We start from the raw sequence: 20,559 nt of genomic DNA, 5'->3' as shown, positions 1-20,559 counted from the left end.
CGTGTTCATTTTTTTAGACTCCACAACGAGTATGTGGAGAATGCGAGGCGTATATAGATGTATGTATCTACGATATATACAATAATATTATGATTCCGAGATCAACGATGGGTCTTATAACCATGAGATATGCGAACTGTTTGTTAGTAAATAACAAGAAGAATGGGAGGAAAGAAAACAAAAAAAAAAAAAAATAATAAAATATTAAGAAACGAGAAATAAGTAAGGGGAAAAACCTTTGTGAAGAAAGAAAAAGAAGAAGAAGAAAAAGTGGAAGGAAAATAAATAAATAAATAAATAAATAAATAAGAAGATGGAGATATTTGTACTATGTGTATGTGGTCTATGCTGCTAAATTGAAATTTTTTAAAAGCGAATTGTCATCTTTCGTGTTACATTAACAAATAGGAATGGAAAGAAATTAAGAATGAAAAACATACGCATAAGTGTAATAAATGAAATTTTGTTATACCGAAAATCGATGACGTTTAAAATAATCGACGTGAAATGGTAAATGGAATTAACGATGAGAAGAAATAAAGAAAGAGAGAGAGAGAGAGAGAGAGAGAGAGAGAGAGAGAGAGAGAGAGAGAGAGAGAGAGAGAGAGAGAGAAGAAAATATCTAAAATTTATTCGCTTATTTCGTTTCTCGACGATCGAGTCTCGCTCGTCGCACCAGTGTCTACGGTTACAATAATGTAATGTCTAAGAATTTTTCTGAGATTGTACATATTATCTTTTTTACTATTAAACATTTTGAAAAGCGAACGTACTTGAGAATTTCTCGAAACGATTTTTCCCAAGTGCGATATACGCAAAAATGAATTTCAATAATGAATTAGTTGAATTTTGCATATGCATGTAGAAAAACGATATATATATATATATATATATATATATATATATATATATATATATATATATATATATATATAAGACCAAAATCATTTAATTCATTCCTGAAAGAAAAATATACGTTTAAGATGTTCATATCTGCATACGTACGTACATACATGTATGCATGAAAGTTTTAATTGATATTTACATATACATATGTAAATATTTTACAGATATTCGACATGTATACATATGATAAAAATCATTTAATATAAAGTTCCTCAAAAAAAAAAAAGAAAAAAAACAAAAAAAAAAGAAATATACATTGAAAAAATACATATTTACATACGTTAGTGGATTAAAATTAGTTAACTTTTTACAATTAATTAATTTCGCATATAGAAATTTTACGGGATAATACAACGCTTACGCTTATGCATATAAGATAAAGATCATTTAATTAGTTCCTGAAAAAGAAATATACATTTATAAATACATACTATACGTATATATATATATATATATATATATATATATATATATATATATATATATATATATATATATATATATATATATATACACGGTATTGAAAAAAATATAATTCATTATAAAAACGACGCAAGACCACGTGAATTTATATCGTTTTATTTTTTGCAACGAGTACAATGTACCGTCCAATCTATAAACTTCGTGTATACAATTGCAACGTATGAACTATACGTACATATATATATATATATATATATGTGTATATATATATACACACATGCGCGTATTAAATGCTTAACCGTCACGTAACACGAAAATAGATAAATAGATAGAGAAAATAAATCTAAATAATAGATAGAGAAAAAAAGAAATTAAGAAGAAACAAAACAGAGAATAATATTACAGATATCCACGCAAAATTCATTAATAATAATAATAATAATAATAATAATAATAATAATAATAATAATAACAACAACAACAAGACTTAAGCGATAATAAGGAAAATGCAGAGTGTTTTGTAGATGCGCGGTCGAAGGGTCGCCACGGAGTCGAGCTTGCGCGGAACGCGTTTCGTCCGCACTCCACCCGCCTCTCCGCAAAGAAGGAAGGAAGGAAGGAAGGAAGGAGGATCAGCAGAAAACCCGGAGCCTTCTCTTGAGCGTTTCGCGGACGGACGTATTATTCGCACGTTCGGAGCCTCGAATGAGAATCGTCCTTCTTTTCTTTTCTTTTCTTTTCTTTTTTTTTCTTCTTGTAAATACTTAACTTCTTGTTTACAACGAGCGTGCACGTAAACGTCGTATTATCATAAAGATCTTTCGCGAATATCTTTTTATCAGAGACAAATCTTTTTTCATTGCTGTCTTCGCGTTTAATTAAAACAAAAGCAACGGTAAAATTAAAAGTAAAAAAGGATTGAAATATTATAATAGCTAGAGGAAACTGGAGATAAAAATTGTTGATAATTGTGAACAAAGACGATGGGCCATCGTCGACAGGTGCGTGAACCTTTCTTTCTTCGAATAACTCGCGTGGTGGAGCTGTAGGTATTTTTCTTCTATATACATGTGTAATTCTCTCTCTCTCTCTCTCTCTCTCTCTCTCTACCTTTATATATATACATATATATATATATATATATATATTTATGTGTGTTCCTATATATGTATGTATATATGTATGTATATATGTATATGTACTCATGTGTATGTAATATTTATCATAGTAGTAGTAGGTGTGACGAAAGGGTTGGAATACTCGACTCGACGCTTCTTCCCTCGTGTAGACTCACTCTCTTTCTTTCTCGCTCGAAAACGCGGACGAGTATATTCGATCGATCGTATAACCAAAGCCGGATAGGACGGATATCAAATGGTATGCTCGTGGAAAATTACTCGGGAGAATTACTTATTCGAACTTTTATCTCGTTATAGCTTACTTTCGAATCATATTCTCTTATAAAATGTATCCGTTCATTTCTAAATAATTGAGAATTCCTTTTTCCCTCCCCATCCCCTCCACAATCCACCAATCCTATTCCACCCTTTGATTATGTCTTTTACTTTTACTTTTTCTTTCTTTACTTTCATGGGTGGGGTTGATAATAAATGGAACTATATTATTAGCCAGTTTTTCTATATGAAAGTTAGCCTCTATACAGGGTTGAAATGATTACGTGGCTTGCGAATGATTAGCATGACCGATCTGACGTGTTATTCATCCAAGACATTTGAAACGCATGCATGCGAATTTTTACTTTGCCTTTCTAGATTCTAATTTTCTCTCTCTTTCTCTCTTTCTCTCTCTCTCTCTTTCTCTCTCTCTCTCTCTCTCTCTCTCTTTCTCTCTCTTTCTCTCCCACTTTCTTTCTTTATTCCACTTAGCTTTCGTGTTTACGATCGAATATATGCATGAATGATTTTCACGAATTCAGATTGCAAAGATAATTAAAGTCTAGGAAAAAGAAAAGAATTTCTTTTCTTTTCTTTTTCTTTTTTATTTATTTTGTTTTTGTTTTTTTCTTCTTTCTCTTTTTCTTTTTAATCTTGTTTCTTAATTTTAATTTCGATAATCTGTCACGATAAGTAATTTAATCTATATTAGATTTTATTTTACGAAATATTTTAACACTATTAAAAAATTTTATGAATTTTATTTCAACGATTTTTATTCATTTATGAATAATTATATGCATGATCATATGAATGTTAGTTGTAAAAGTTCTGCGCTATTTTATTTAAAAAATTTTTATTTATTTAAATAATCCAATTTAATATATTAATTATATATATATATATTTTATTTTTTATATGCTAAATGAACGCTACTTTTTTAAATTGAATAATACACACATTATTATATATAGATAGAATATTTATAAAAATATTTTACAAGTTTAAGTGTTTTATAATATTTAAAAATTTACAAGTTATACAGTTTCATGAAATAAATAATTAGTATTCTAAAAGTGTGATAAAATCGAACGTTCGAACGATTAATTATCTCCAAAGCGTTTCCAATATCAGAGAAAGAGAGGGAGAGAAAGAGAGAGAGAGAGAGAGAGAGAGAGAGGGAGAGACCGCGAGATAAAGAGAAAGAAAGAAAGAGAAAGAAAAAGATACAAAAGGTTTAACGATACTCGGTATTCCGAGAGTTACTTATCATCAAAGAATAAGAAGTCGTTGAGTTTCTTGAAAACGTAGACAATGTAGGTCACGAAGAGATACATACGTACAATACATATATACATACATATGTACGTCCGAAAAAGCCTTTGAGGATCTCAACTTCACGGCACTCTAAAACACTTGGCACCGACCGTATCACCCTTCTTACCTTTTTTCATTTCAACCCTTATATTCACCCTCTCTATATCTTTGTCTCTTTTTCACCCTCTAATATAAGTGCATATACAGGATCTCTCAGATTTTTTTTTGCCATTTCTATCGCTCATACATACATACATAGATATATACGCATACATTTATACATACACATTTTTAATGTCCTTTCTCTCTCTCTCTCTTTCTCTCTCTTTCTCTCTTTCTTTTCTCACAGAGATATCAAATAATTAATTAATTCTTTTCGCTCTATCTCTCTCGTACGCTTTCTTACGTATATACACATTTTAAAAACTTCTTTCTTTCTTTTTCTTTTTCGTATAAAGATATACATATCTTATTTTTTTCTCGTTTTATCTCTCTCTCAGTTTCACGTATAATATATAAATCTTGAATTTTTCATTTTCTCTTTCTCATTCTTGCGTATACACGTACATATAAGAAAATCTTTCGCGTTTTCCTTCTCACTTTCACACTTAACACAAACTAAATAAACATTTCTATCGTCTTTTTTTTTTCCTCATTTCTTTTTTTTTTTTCTTTTCTTTTCATTCCAATTCTTTGCCACCTTCTTCTTTTCTATACTATACCTGGCTCGCCGGTACACAGTGTTGGTTGCAACTGCGCAATGTCCGAAAACTAGCCGGAGGAGCACACCCTTCCGCAGTTGCAGTTCGCAAGACGATCTCGTCGGATCGTGATCGTATTATTCGGTTAGTTTCAATTTTTAAAATCTCACAGCAACGACGATAATTAAGAAAACGTTTATTGTAGTTTGTATCAACGACAATAAATATATACGTTTACATATGTGTTTGTGTGTATGTAGGTTTACATGTGAAACGCGTTTCGCCGATAGAAACGCGGGCTGTTTAATTAGCGTATCGCAAAATGAAAGAGTTTAGGCACGTGATCGATAACGATACACGTGAGCTTTCCTTCGAGAATCAATCGAAAGTAAAGGTACGTTAAAAGAAAGAAAGAAAGGAAGAAAGAAAAAGAGTGTTGAAGATTAAATGAAATTGCTATTTTATCTTTTTTTTCTACCATATTTTAAATTTCTTTTATATATATACATGTAAAGAGTATATATGTAGAATAGAATATATGTAGAGTATAGAGTATTTAATATTATAGAGTATATATATATACACTGTTATGAATATACAGTAACATATGCTATCATAAAACCGTATAAGGTACAGTAATTATATACATATATATATATACTGTTATAACTGATCTAGTTACATATATATATATATATATATATATATATATATATATATATATGTATGTATAAATTATAAATGATTCAAAATTCAATTTTATCAGTATATATAAAAAGTATGCCTTCGATCAACTTGTGTTTTTAATCAAGTATAGTCAATAAACACATACATATATACGCGCAATATATGATACACATATATGTATATACAAACCTCTATACGTATATGTATATATACAAAATAATTTTATACGTTGGATAGAGAGGATCGATCGATTATCATTGATACACGTGTTTACGTTTACCGTTAATAGGATTTTATTCGCCATAGTAATAGAAAATTTCTTCCGAGTACAAAAATGAAAAGAAAGATAAAGAAAAAATGAGAGAGATAAAGTAAAGCTTATTTTTGTAAAAGAAACTCATTACCGTATATCTCTATGTATCCATAGATATATACAAACATACACACACACACAAAGATATCTACGTCCTTAATGTACCTTCGCATTCTCACTATTTTTCTTTTTTCATTCGGCATAACGAGCACCGCCACTTAATTCCAATGTAACAACACTCAACAGAGATACGGGTGTCGACCTTCAGAAGGGTTGCCTTTTTTCCTACTCGACTACTAATAATTCGATTCAAGTGGCTATTTTATTTCCTTTCTTTTTATCCCTCTTTTTTTTCACTTCTATTATAAACATCCTGGAATAAAAATACATATATATGAATGAACTTACTCAAACGCTTTGTCAAATTATTGGTTAGACGATTATAATAAACAATAGTTAAAGGACAAAGTACTTAACGAGAGAAAATATGGATAAGTTCGATAAAGTGGAAAACATCATTTTCAATTTCATTAGTAATGATGACAGGCCCTTTGTCTAGGTCGAGAAGTATACGCTCCCTATCTTCCTTTATACACGCTTCTACGAGTCTCTAATTAATCGATACTTGGAACATTATTAATTTCCAGGTAAATTATGATACACGTGTCAGCAGAAAACGCGCACCGATACGACCGTGTAAAGCGCAAGGGTACTGCCTTCTTAACGAGCCTCTTTAAATCAAGGAAGCTCAATTTAGGGATGAAGATCAACGAGGACGAAGAAATGGAACGTTCTCCTAGGATCGAGTCACCTGGTATGTTTTCATAAATTTGTATATATATATATATACACACAAGGATGGTCTACATAAATAGAAAAAAAAAACAAATTTTATTTTCCAGTTTCATAATTAACAAAAGTTTGTACGATATATATATACATATATTTATTAACATTACAATTTACTCGAAGACGAATGCTTATTTGTTATAATTTTTTGTTAATTAAATTTTATGGCAACAAATCGGTGAAAATAATGATTATTTTACGTATCTGTAATAATTATGATTTTAATTATTATAAAAAAAAAAAAAAAAAGAAAAATCTGAAATCTACCATTTCTGTGGATTTTTCTAATGGTAATTCTAATATTAATTAATTAATAATTTCATATGTATCGGTATAAATAATTTTTAACATTTTACGTAGGACATCTTTTATACATATATGTACACACACACACACACACACACACACACACACACACACACACACATATATATATATATATAAGAAAAAGAGAATGTAATAAGCCTGTAATTCATCGAATACGTAATGAACGATAAAATTCTATCTCGAAAAGGATATTTAATGGATTCTAATTATCCATTCAATGATGGTGGAGAGCCGCTATTACCTAGTTCCATATTTTAGCTTGCGTTGCATAAATATTAATGACAAATAGAGTGAAAGAGTTGTTCGTTCTATGTAAAGATTTCGTGCTTCGCTCTATCGGAGTACCAAATCAATGCAGTGAAATATATACATGCGTATATGTATTATATATACGTTCTCTATCTCATAAACGTTATACATACACATACACAAAACACATACACACACACACACACACACACACAAGCATATAGGTCTCTATGTAGTTATATACGAAATGTAATATATATGTACCTTCAGCCATTATCGCAAACACGTGCCGCCGAGGGGGAAACGAGAACGACAATGCCGTGTCGAGGATTCCGTCGACCTTGAGCGTCACTGCCGTCGACGTCGACGTTGCTTGTCAGCCCTCACCGTCACACTCTTTTTTGACCTCGACACCAGGTAGAACGCGAAACATCGATCAGGATATGGAGGCAATCAGGCTCAGCCGTCAAGACAATCCATATCTTCAGGTTTCGAATTTTCTAAAGAATTCGCCTATTTTTTTAATAATTAGAAAAGACAAATCTTAAAATGAAAAAGTAAACATGACGATGCAAAAGTGATGAATAATGTTAAATTGTTAACGGTAATAGTACAAAAAATTGTTATGAAATGGAACAGAAAGAGAGATGATTTATTATTTCTAATTTTGTCTCTTTTTTCTTATCTTCTCATCTTTAACAATAATAATATAAATGTTTCAAAGAAATAACTGCGAAAGAGAAAGGTAGAGAGAAAAACCTAAAGATGATTTGTTATTTTTTATTATCTTGCTTTTTAACGCCAATAGGTAGTATTAATATTTTTAAGAAATAACAGAGAGAGAGAGAGAGAGAGAGAGAGAGAGAAATTGTTTGTCTTTTTCAACTTCGTCATCTTTTTTTATTTTCTTTACCTGTTTTTAGCAGTAATAATATGAAAATTGTGAGAAAATAATAAAAAAAGAAAGAGATAGTTCTTTTTTGTCTTTTTAACTGCTTTTTATTTTTATAACAATTTCTTTTTTTTTTTTTTTGTTCTTATCTTTTTTCGTCTTCAGGTATTGGCAAGTCGCGAAAGTCTCGTCGAATCGATTGGAGAATCGGAATCGGACGATGCGAATCTTATGTCCCAGGCAAGTATTCGTAAAGATCTATATATATATATATATATGTGTGTGTATATTTATATATGTATATATATATATATATATATATATATATATATATACACATATAGTATTGAATGTAAGTATATATGTACTTGAATGAAACGTGCAGCTGTTCGTATAAGATAGGACAACGTTGAAAGGAACGTCGATGTAGGTGATCTTGAAATCTCTAGAGAAATGGGATCGACCTATTTTTTATTGAAATAAAGAAATAAGATATAATGGAGATAAAGTTCTTATCTCTACAAAAAAAGAAAAAAAAAAAAAAAAGAAAAAAGAAATGGAAAGAAAGAACCAAAAAAATTAATGAAACGAACAGATCTTTGAATATTTTAATGAGGCAACTTTTATAATCGAAATTTTAGTAAAACTTTACAAAAAAGAAAAAAAAACATTTGCGCGTTTGTTAAATTTTATTATTTTCATTTCCTTACTTCTTTTTTTTTTTCTTCTTTTAATTAAAACTAAACAAAAATTTATAACATGTGAAAATGTGAAAATGACTTTTAGGAGCTGTGTGACACGGACCCTTTAACGCTAGCCCAAGTACACGAGCACCTAGTGCGTAGTCCACCCCCAGCTTCTTGGCCACACTCGACGGCGTTCGATTTTTCCCGACATAATCAAAATTGTGGAACACATAGGGGAAACGAGCAAGAACTTTCGAGGAGCGAGCCTTCTACGGACATAAGAGGTAGGGTAGAGTTATATATATATATGTGTGTGTGTGTGTGTGTGTATAAAAAAAGAAAAAGAAAAAAAGAGTAAAATAAAATGAGAAAGAAAAAAAATGTAATGTTGTTAAAAAATATACGTACAAATCTTCGTTAACTTTCTAAAAATGATTTGATTTTAAACATTGTCATTCTTATATCCGTTATTCTATTCACCACATGTATATATAATATATATATATATATATTATATATATAGATAGTATATCAGTATGATTCATTGTTCCAAAAAGAGATTAATTAATAATACGAAGAAAGTAAGGTTCTCTTTTTCTCTTTTTTTTTCTTTTTTTTTTTTTATCGCTCGATCTCAATGATCGTTATCTTGTCTAAAAGTGAATCATCTAAAAACAGATTAAAACGTGGGGCGAATCTTTGCCAAATGTCATCGAAATTTCATTGGATGACGTAAACAGATGCTTATCCGTGACCTTCCCGATGTATAGTTGCATTGCAGATAGAACGAAAGTATTGTTCTTTTTTGTCTCTCTCTCTCTCTCTCTCTCTCTCTCTCTCTCTCTCTCTCTCTCTCTCTCTCTCTCTCTCTCTCTCTCTCTCTCTTTATTTTCATTGCGTGTTTATTTTTAAAACGAAATAAACGATTAGTCAATACGTCGATGCGAACGATGTATCTTTCTCAACACCGTCTTGGGGTCATATTCCTCCCACTTATATCCCTACCGCCCCCACTATCTCTCATCGCTACCTCTTCGATCGGTCTCACTCTTTTTCAAGCGAGATAACGTTCAAAGAAAAATATTCCACTCTTAGTTCACTTTTTCTATCAGTTTCAGACTAAACGTCCGAACGTTTTCCTTTATCGGTCGTTCATTTTCTTTTTCCTTTTCTTCTTTTTTTTTTTCTTTTTCTTTTATATTTTTTTGTCAAGGATGGTTATTATCTTTTTTTTATTTTCCTTTTTTTTCTCTCTTTTGGTAATGTAAGAACGCGATCGTCATGGTATATAACTTTTATTCACAAAGAGAGAGAAAAAGAGAGAGAGAGAGAGAGAGAGAGAGAGAGAGAGAGAGACTTTTCGAGGATTATAAAAGAAAATAATAATAATAATTTTTAATGCACTTGTCTATCATATATATAACTATATAAATACATATATATAACATTTATATAAAGAGAAAAAGAGATATTTTTCAAAGATTATAAAAAAATAGTAACTTTGATATAAAAATATAATAATAATAATTTATAATACATTTATCTTCTATGTATAACTTTATTTTAATTTTTATTACAAAGAGACAAAGATCAAAGATAATTATTATTATAATAATTAATAATATATTTATTTAATATCTATGTTTTTCTAGTATTTTTTTTTTTGTTTACTTCATTTATTCCAGATCGACACTCGCATACTTTCTCGCTGTTACATCCAACCCCAATAAGAAGCTTCTCGGAGGTACGTCGACTTCACAGATCAGCTGATGATAGCGTTCAATTGATGTCGAATGAATAAAATTGATCTGATGATGATGAAGATTCAGCAAGATCATGATTTTATTCAACAAATTCGACTTGTTTTACAAAAGACGAATTATATTTTCGGATTTCGTCGATCGAAGAAGAGGAAGAAAGAAAAAGAAAAGAAAAAGAAGAAGAAAAAGAAGAAGGGTCGTGGAAATGAATAGAAATTTCTCATCGACTTTATTTCGACTCTGAAAAAATTCTTTCGTAACATTAACGAGTCGATTTTAATCTTCTACTCTTTGCTAGTCATCATTGGAGATAACTGACTTAAATGTTATAGTTATCCATGTCATATATATATATATTTTTTTTTATTTGTTAAATACGAGAATACATGATTATCATTAGGTTTATTCGAAAAAAAAAAATCAATTGTCATCATTATCATCGTCTCAGTGTCTTGACGAATTTGAGATCGTAAACCGAAATGTTATTCTTACTCTTTTCTTTTCTTAGATACAATGATACAATCTTAAAGAGAGGAAGAGACAGAGAGAGAAAGAGAGAGAGAGAGAGGGAGAGAGAGAGAGACAGAGAGAGAGAGAGAGAGAAAGAGAGAGAGAGAGAGAGTGATAGAGAGAGTAGATGTAAACAAAAATTTGTTGAATCGTCGCAGAATAATCGTATTTAATGTCAATTGATATCAAAAATATTTGCACATACACATAAAAATATTAAATTTCTCTCTCTCTCTCTCTCTCTCTCTCCCTCTCCCATTCATTTTCTCTCTTTCTCTATTTATCTGTCCATCTGTCTCTCTTTTTCTCGATAAATTTGCGCCTTAGATTATTATTTTCCGACGATGGGATAAAAAGTAGCCACCGTCTTTTTCCTCGATAGCACTTTATAAATAAACTGTACGAGCGATATTAGACATTTTTACGGTACGGGCGATTCTGTTATGTCGTTCAAGGACGACGATGATAAAACTTGTATCTTTCTTTTATTCTCATTAATTATTATTAATATCTATTATTATTATTATTATTTTTTTTATTTTTATTATTATTATTATTATTATTATTATTATTATTATTATTATTATTATTATTATTATCATCGTCATTATCAGTAGAAGATTAATTAATTGTTTGGACGTTAGCCTGTGCAAGAATGATTTTTATGTTAGTTAATAAAAAAAAAAATAAATAAAAATAAAAAAGAAAAAAAATAGAAAAGGGAGAAACCAATCGAAAGAGTTAACACATTTCTTTCGTTGTTATCGTTGAAAATATTGTTCAGACGTTTTTAGCACAAGTTAGTTATATACATATATGTATATGTATGTAGAGATAAAGATAAAGATAGATAGAGAGAGAGAGAGAGAGAGAGAGAGAGAGAGAGAGAGAGAAAGAAAGAAAGTTAATTACTAAATCATTTTTAATGTCTCATTGTTCTTACAAATGTTACGTTCAATGTCACTAGTCAAGGATAATAATATATCACCGTTATATAATTTCAAGTATTAATTGAAATTTAAATACAAATATTTTTGTTGTTAGGATTTTTCTACTAGCAATAATAATTTATCGATCATAATCGATCAGATTTAACTATTACTGCACAAAAAATAAGATGAGAGAGAGAGCGAGAGAGAGAGTGAGAGAGAGAGAGAGAGAAAGAGAGAGAATTTTATTTATAAATTTCTTCTTTATAAATTTGTATGAAATGTTGAGATCTGGTCAAAAGTGAAAAAATTTAGATAAAAAAAAGGAAAAAGAATAAAGAAAAAGAAGAACACATACACACACACACACATACAAATACACAAAGGAAAAATAAAGATATCTTTTATTCATGAAAGTGAAGCGTTTGTCTAAATTATATAAATAATGTTAACATAATTTTGATGATAATTTACTTAATAAATTATTAATGTCATCTTTTTGTACAGTTATAAGAAGAAAGATGAAGTTAAGATGAATTTGATAGAACAATTTTATGATTAAATTTGATATGATTGTTAACACCATTTTTCATAATATCGGAAGAAAAAAACGAGATTCGAATTCTAAAAAATTTGGAAATAAAGTAAAGTGAGAAACTTCGACGTTGATATAATAAATTTTTCAGTTTTCAATCTGTTTATTTTTCGTTTCTTTTTCGTAGATTTTTTTTATATGCAATATTGTAAGAAAAAAAGAAAAAAGGGGAAAGAGGAAATAGAATTGTTCGTTTATTTAAGTGTGTATAAAAGAAAGAGGAAAAAAAGATAAAGAGTTTGTTGATATTTCGAAAATATTTCTAATAGTCATGTAATTCTCACCGATTATAAAATATTTTGTAACATATTTTTTTGTTTGATTTTCTTAAACGAGAAAGAACGTACATATAATATATATATATATTCGTATAACAGCACGTATCAGTCAATATCTTAACGCACAGATATCATTTATTTGTTCACAACTTAATTACGTTGTGCATAAATACATACGTACATAAAAAAACTAGGTATAGTTTTTCTCCATGAGAAACTTTAACGGCCGTCAAATTCTCAAAAAGATAAGAATTTTATTCGAGATGCAAATTATGATGAAAAAGAAGGAAAAGCAAAAATAATAATAATAAAAAAAAAAACAAATAAATAAATATGGTGGCCGTGTTAAGGAGAAACTATGAGCGTTTTGTTTTTATTATTATTATTATTTTTTTTTTTTTTTTTTTTTTTTTTTTTTTTTTTTTTTTTTTTATTTATTTAATTTGTTTAACCGAATAAGAGACAAAAGAAAATGAGGAAGAGGAAAAATATAAGGATGTAAAAGTAAAAAATAAAAAAGATAAAACAAAGAAGAATCCAAAAATACGCGGAATCATAATGTCTTCCTTTGGACGGCCACTTAAGGGAACGCCGTCTCCATTTTGCACGGCGCCATTTTAGCAGGGTTTATATGAATATTCGAAGTAGTATCACGTAAGAAAAACAATATACATATATATATATATATATATATATATATATATATATATATATATATGTATATAAATATATATATATATAAAAATTAGAAAGTTATTAGAAGTCCAATTGACTTGGCCATTGAGAATTGAGATTAATTATATTACATGCAAATTATTATAATACATGTATATATAATATATGAAAATATATTATGTATTTATATATATATTACATATATATATATATATATATATATATATATATATATATATATATATATATATATATACATATATACGGAAGGTGCAAGTTATGGGCTCACCGTTCAGCGGTTTGCAGCTTACTATTCGCATTGCACGAAAATAATTATAGATTCTAATTATGTATTATTTTCCTGGCGATCATAGTTTCTTTATTTTCGTTTTTATTATATGGAATGAAAAAGATCGTTCGACATGCCTAATTGAACATAAACAGATATGTACGTGTACTTATTACATCGATAGTTCCTGAAAGATTACAAAAGTATAATATATCGGAGATATTACGATATTATCTAACACTGTACAGTGAGCCTTTAACTAGAACTATCCTGTATGAGAGGATAGATGCATTAGAATTTTCAAGATAATTATAATCGTTTTATGAAAGATGACAGCGGGGAGATTAAAAAACGACAAAGCGAGTTAAATAAACAGATTAATTTGCCGTAAGTAGAGAATTTGAAGTTCGACGACGATACGTTGGAAATTTCACGAGATTTAATGTGTTGTTTCAATGCGATTTAATATTTTATGTGAGAACGAACACGTTGGATTGTCACGTAGATAACATTGTTTTAAAGAAAACTGACCGAGTTTGTGTACGGTTATTTGAAGAAAAAAAGAAAGAAAGAGAAAGGAAAGGAAAAAAAAAAAAAGATAAAAAAAATTACCACTGTATAAAGTTAGCGATCTTTGATAAACGAGAGGCAAATATATATATATATATATATATATATATAGCTTGACTGATCTCCGAAGCATTTACTCGCAAGAACACCGACGTCTGTTAATCTACATTATAGACGAATGTTTTAAAGATAAGAATTTTATCTTACCGCTATCTAACGGCCTATACAAGCCTCAATTCCGATAGATAAGAATATATTGAAAAAAAAAAAAAAAAAAGAACGGATAGAGAGAAAGAAAAAAAAATGGAATAAAAAAGAAAGAAGAAGAAGAAGAACATTATTCGCAAGGTGCTCTGTGTAATGAAATTATTACAGTACATTAGACATTAATTTACGCAGTGCAATTTCGAATTATATTCGTTAATGTAAATCGATCAATCAATCGATCGATCGATCCACTAGCATCGACTTTATTGTATCATAATAATGTTCACGTAATCTCACATTCTGTAAACTTTTCCAATCATTGAAAAGAAAAATAATGAGAGATATGCGTATAAATGTATGAACGCGTATTCGCACATACATATATATATACACACACACACACACACACATACACTCACATGATGATCGTTATGGCGTTTTTTGTGATTGCACTTTAAAATTACAATCTTTAGATGTGTATGTTGTTTTTCAATAAATATAAAATATATTTGTGTTATCATAAGGAGATACACACATACACACACATAAACGTAGCCTTCACGTTTTATCGTTGTGCTTGTATGTTCATGTTTCCGAACGCATGATTAGTAAAAAAAAAAAAAAAAAAAAAAAAAAAGAACAAAAAGAGATATTCGTCAAATGAAAATAGTAAGTCCTATTAATTGGGCTCGTCGTTAGTTGAAATTATTTCGATATACAAATATACATGCATACATACATACATATATATATATGATTTTATATATATATATATATATATATATATAATATATATAATTTTAACTATGTAGATATTAATAAATTTAGCTAATTTAGATATTCAATTGGAAAGTTTCTTAGAAATATTTTCGATCACTTTTCTATAGTAAAGAATAGAAATATTCAACAATCGATTTACAATGACCCTTCAAATTACGAAAGGACATATGTGGATGTGTTATTGTTTTGTCTAACGAAATTACGGAAGAAAAAAAAAGAAAAACAAACAAATGAAGGCACTGGCAGTCGTTTCCGTTTTCCTAATTTCGTCTTTCTTTTGTCACAATGTTGTTGTGTGTATGAGAATATCGTCAGTTAGACCTTTATCATACCACAGAGAAAGAGTCTCTCTAAGTTTCTGAGAATTAATTTTTTTTTCATCGATCCATATTCAACGACACTCTGTCTCAATCTTGTTCGGTCCTTTTCAACAAAAAAATTCGAAAGCGATTTTTCAAATTTCCCGCGATTTTCATACATCAAAGATGTCTCTCAAGCGTATATTTCCTGAACGCGGCAGCTACAAGTAAGTTCATTGAAGCTTTTTTATAAGCTTGTCTTCGTTCATAATTAATTTGCATGAGAAAGAGATAGAAAGATAGAAAGAGAGAAAGAGAAGGAGAGAAAAAGAAAGATAAAAAAAGGATAATTTTTGGATTTGTATAATCAGAGTAACATCGCCAAACAATTCGATGCAAATGGCTGAGAACAGGAAAAAGAGCATTGAATACGAGCAACCGAACGAAGTTCACTCCCAAACAACGATGGCTACTGCGTCGGTAATCCCGTCCTCGTCATTATCGACTTTGCCGTCATCAACGCCAATGTCACAAAATCGAAGCATAGATTATGATGCAATCGAGATAGCACCATCAAATACAAATATGGGCTTACAAGGTTTACATTGGGAAAATCAAAAAAGTCAAAGAAAAGTCGAATTTGATATCGACTCCGGGAGTCATTCGTCGAAGGACAACAAATGCGAGGAATGTCTTATTAATTGTCTTTATTACACGCATGAATGTTGTGACTGTGCCATTTTATGACGATTCTTTTACTTTTTTTTTTTTTGTTTTCTTTTTTTAGAAGATTACACTTAGAGATTTTACGATAAGAAATTCTTTCAAAGAAGAAGTGTTATGTTAGTTACATTGTATTCTCGCATTGTAAAATAAAGAATATGTTTTATGAAAAACATATACGTACACATGTACTATAAAGGTTAATTTTCATAATACATAATATAAAATGTAAATATTTAATATTAAAATGAGTAATTTGAGTGCCATTGATAAGTATATCATTCGTATTATCGATTGCATTCTATTTTACCGACATTATTGTGAATTGTTGTATATGTGTTTGTATGCATAATATAGTCTTAAGAAATACTTATTTCTATATATTTTTTTTCTCATATGAAATTAATGACTTTATAATTATTATCCTAGTATGTATATATATATGTGTGTGTGTGTGTGTATATATATATATATATATACACATACACACGCATATACTTATGTATAAAAGCTTTTCATACAATGTAAATAATGTACATTTTTGTCTATTGTTGACTATAATAATTTTGGCCGTTTGTATATATATATATATATATATATATATATATATATATATATATATATATATAACGTTGAAGCAAATATAATGTATAATAGATAAATCATAGACAAAAATATTAGTAAATCACGACTAGATACCCTAACTTAAGTTACTTCTATAAATGATTACATTGTTATTGCTAAAAAGATTACAGGATTTTTTTTTTTTTTTTTTTTTTTTTTTTTTTTTTTTTTTTTTTAATAAACTGTTCTTTTAATGTACAATCTAAGATATGAATATGTACTTCTTTTTTCTTTTTTAAGATAAATAGTATAAGCACGTGCTCACTATAGATGAATAGTACTTTTGTGTATAAGTAGTTTTGATTACAATTGTTTGATAATTGATGTGTTAACAATTTAAATGAAAGAAAAATTTGCTTTTTATCTTCATGATCTATAATATAAAGAGTAAAGTATTTACAAAATCGTTCATTTCATCGTCTGATGATCATAGATAGGCACTACTCAAGTCAAAGACGTAATTGTGTATAAACAATGATATGATTTTTCATAAATCATAACGTATGAAATATTTACGATAATAAATTTGTAAATGTTTACTTTACATACACGCTATTATGTTTGCTCGGGTTTTGTACAAATTTTTTAGACAATCGAAAGAATTTGAAAATCTTTCGCATCCAATACATATGATTGGATTTTAGGTGCAATTTTTTAATAATAATGATTAATAAATCGGTGCAAATGAATTTAACTAATTAAACATACAGTTTCGAATTTGTCGAATATAAATTTTTCTTTACATCGTATTATGATTCATATATAGGCAATGGATGACCTTCGGAATTGAATACCCATTTGTCTAAATCTATTAATTGTCTGGTATCATCAAATAACAAATATAAATATTTCAAAGTTTCGGCGAACCAGAAACTTTCTGTCATATCTTGTGGTCGTATGTTATGAATACTTCGAACATTTCCAATGCTTGTGTATCCATTTTCCACTTTAGTATAATTTTCAAATGCCTATTTATATATAAAGAGATTAATACATATGTATACATATAATGGTAAAATTATGAATAGACAAGATCGTCTTAAGGTAAACATGTTAAAGCTTACTTGAAATATTTGCCAGCCCCAATCCTGGAAAGTTTTATTTCCTGTGAAATACCACATATAAAAAAGACTTTCTATAAACTCAGGTCGTAGGAGATTATGTGCATCATTTGTTTTCACATACATATCCATTTGATTATCTCCTTCTAATTTCTGTGAATGATAAAAAAGGAAATAAAAGGATTTATTATTAATATATGTTTATAACTCTTCTAATAAGTTTACCTGGATGTTAAAATAAGTTATTTCAGGAGCAAGAAAAGTCGGTTGTATTGCATAAGTTTGATAACAAGTTTTGACAATATCATTTGCAAAAGCCATATGTTCTTGTGGCAACCCATGATGGACTCCTAAGGCTAATGTACCTCCTAAGTAACATGTAAGATGGTCCTGTAAAATATATTTATAAGTATTTTTAATTTCTTAATGTTGCTATATATAATATTAATATGTTTCTAGAAGAAAATTACCATCTTTGGTCTTGTATCTTTATGCGCACCAACCAATTCTGCTATAAAAAGATACTTATTAATAGCTGTATATTTGACTAGATGTTTCTTAGTTCCAGAAATGCCCAATAAATAGTCATCTCGTAAACTGTAAATAAAGAGAAGCAATTGTCTATCAGAGACACTACTACTATCTCGTGCACTGCGAATGATCAGGAATTACATGCTTAAAAAAAAATACAGACTAGTCTATGGTCTTCCCAGTTTGTATCCATTGTTTCAATAAATATTCGTAATAGCTGTCACCTCTAGCTCCTAAGGTAATTGTCGCATATTCTCTAAATTGTCCATTGTTGGCATTGATAAAAATTGGAACTAAACCATCATGTTTCTCTAATTGATGCACATGTTCTGAGACTCTTGCAGCAGCTGCCTACACAATTATTAATTAATATAAAGTATATTTTCAAAAGCAATACCACATAAAGATATTTTTATTCATACTTCTTTTCTCATTACCTCAAATTTAGGTTGTCCTGAACTACGACTTAGATCACGAAATTCTAATTGAATAGAAGTTACTTCACTAGTACTACTATCAGGCCCCCATTTAGGACTATGTGCTGCTCTAGTCCCTAAATTGACATCAGAATATGGAACACCAGATCTAGTGGAAAATGCTGGCATCATACGATCTCCCAGATCGATCTTAAATTGTAAAGACTCAATGATTACCTAAATAAAATAATGGACTAAAAGATTAAAAAGAATCAATATTGAATTTACCGCTTTATTTAAAAATATTTTCTCTCCACTAAGATGATATGCGGCTAACAATCCTCCTAATACTCTTATTGTTACTTCAAACAGATTAACATCACGATTCATGGTGAAGACTAAACTACTTTCAACCCAAGATTTAGCTTCTGCAAAATCTGAAAAAGTCAAGGATATTAATTTCATAATACTGGAAGAAGATAAAAGTAAATATATATTATACATACCATCATTCAAACCCATCATGTATAAAGTATCTAAAGAATCCACAATAGTAAGTCCTAAGCCGAACCATTCATGATATTTTTTTGATATCGGCTTAACATTATCATGACCCCAAGCATATTGTTTATACCCATTCCATGAATGTTTAAATGCTGCAACTACTGCTCTTTGTCTACTATTTTGTGGTCCTATAGAATGTAATTGTTTATAAATTATTAAGATTATTAATCTATTGTTTATACATTAAATATACCTTCAAATTTAAGTGCAATTGGTTTGGGTTGAGGTGGTTCCCCAATTTGATCATCATCTACTTGATTGATCTCTGGTTGAAATTCTGGTTCTTCAATGACATCACCACCATGACCACCACCAGCAGGTTGATTAACATTATCTACAACAATATCCTCCGGCACCTGAAAAAATGAGCTATTAATTATAATAGAGTTCAAAAATATTTTAATACTTTATTTACCTTTTCATATTTAACTGTCTCTTGAACTATATCAACATTATTATAATCACTGTTATTTTGTAGAATAGCATTTTTGGTTTCACCGGGCAAAAGATAAAATATCACAAGTAAAACTGTTACAATAGCAAAGTAGAAAATATTTCTTTGAAACCTTGATAACTGTTTCCATTGCTAGAATAAAATAATAAATAATTAAGATAAATAATTTAATAATTTAATAATTAAAAAAAATATCATCGTTTGTTTGTGATACAGAACATTATGTTTGAAAAATAATTACCCTCCAAAGGCTACGCGATGTCCCCCGTGTGAAAGCCGCACTATCGTAGATATTTAAACTAATATAATCTGTTTTACCTAAATCCCGGGGAGAAAACATGTTTTTGCTGAGGTTAAGTCGTTCTGGCATACGTAATAAACTACGAGTGAGCCAGAAGACATTAAAAGAATGTGATCAAGTTTAAAACTGATGGACAAAATGGTCCACATTTATAAAATCTGTAAATATTATCTTTAACACATTTTTATAACACCATTGCAGGATCCGGCATTACGACTTTAACACATCAATTCGGTACCGCTTATAGTT

The 20,559-nt window shown here is 29.1% G+C and overlaps 3 protein-coding genes across 6 annotated transcripts; 2 read left to right on the top strand and 1 right to left on the bottom strand.

Moving 5' to 3' along the window:
* Positions 1 to 1,853: 1,853 nt before the first annotated feature.
* LOC124426840 lies at positions 1,854 to 12,644 on the top strand. Of its 4 annotated transcripts, XM_046969032.1 has the most exons (7): positions 1,880 to 2,330; positions 4,782 to 4,885; positions 6,389 to 6,555; positions 7,437 to 7,654; positions 8,224 to 8,298; positions 8,845 to 9,028; positions 10,430 to 12,644. In XM_046969032.1, the coding sequence occupies exons 3-7, from the start codon at positions 6,396 to 6,398 to the stop codon at positions 10,543 to 10,545; spliced, it is 753 nt and encodes a 250-aa protein (XP_046824988.1). In that variant the 5' UTR covers positions 1,880 to 2,330; positions 4,782 to 4,885; positions 6,389 to 6,395; the 3' UTR covers positions 10,546 to 12,644. The 4 variants fall into 4 exon arrangements, with proteins under 4 accessions (XP_046825069.1, XP_046824988.1, XP_046825257.1 ...); XM_046969113.1 differs by lacking the exon at positions 4,782 to 4,885 and having other exon boundaries at positions 1,854 to 2,330; XM_046969301.1 differs by lacking the exons at positions 1,880 to 2,330; positions 4,782 to 4,885 and adding an exon at positions 2,476 to 2,706.
* A 2,495-nt stretch (positions 12,645 to 15,139) lies between these two features.
* On the bottom strand, positions 15,140 to 20,546 carry LOC124431711 (endoplasmic reticulum mannosyl-oligosaccharide 1,2-alpha-mannosidase). The gene is made up of 11 exons (XM_046979899.1): positions 20,251 to 20,546; positions 19,971 to 20,141; positions 19,749 to 19,911; positions 19,498 to 19,683; positions 19,280 to 19,428; positions 19,013 to 19,201; positions 18,739 to 18,926; positions 18,515 to 18,641; positions 18,270 to 18,434; positions 18,048 to 18,197; positions 15,140 to 17,951 (listed from the first exon to the last, which is right to left on the bottom strand). Exons 1-11 carry the CDS (start codon positions 20,377 to 20,379, stop codon positions 17,733 to 17,735), a joined length of 1,836 nt encoding a protein of 611 aa, XP_046835855.1. The 5' UTR covers positions 20,380 to 20,546; the 3' UTR covers positions 15,140 to 17,732.
* On the top strand, positions 15,752 to 16,383 carry LOC124431770. The gene is made up of 2 exons (XM_046980029.1): positions 15,752 to 15,863; positions 16,008 to 16,383. Exons 1-2 carry the CDS (start codon positions 15,823 to 15,825, stop codon positions 16,381 to 16,383), a joined length of 417 nt encoding a protein of 138 aa, XP_046835985.1. The 5' UTR covers positions 15,752 to 15,822.
* Positions 20,547 to 20,559: the final 13 nt, after the last annotated feature.

The sequence above is a fragment of the Vespa crabro genome, chromosome 1, assembly GCF_910589235.1.
Source record: "Vespa crabro chromosome 1, iyVesCrab1.2, whole genome shotgun sequence".
Lineage (NCBI taxonomy): Eukaryota > Metazoa > Arthropoda > Insecta > Hymenoptera > Vespidae > Vespa > Vespa crabro.
The sequence above is the reverse complement of the archived record's forward strand: the minus strand, read 5'-3'. Positions and strand labels throughout refer to the sequence as shown.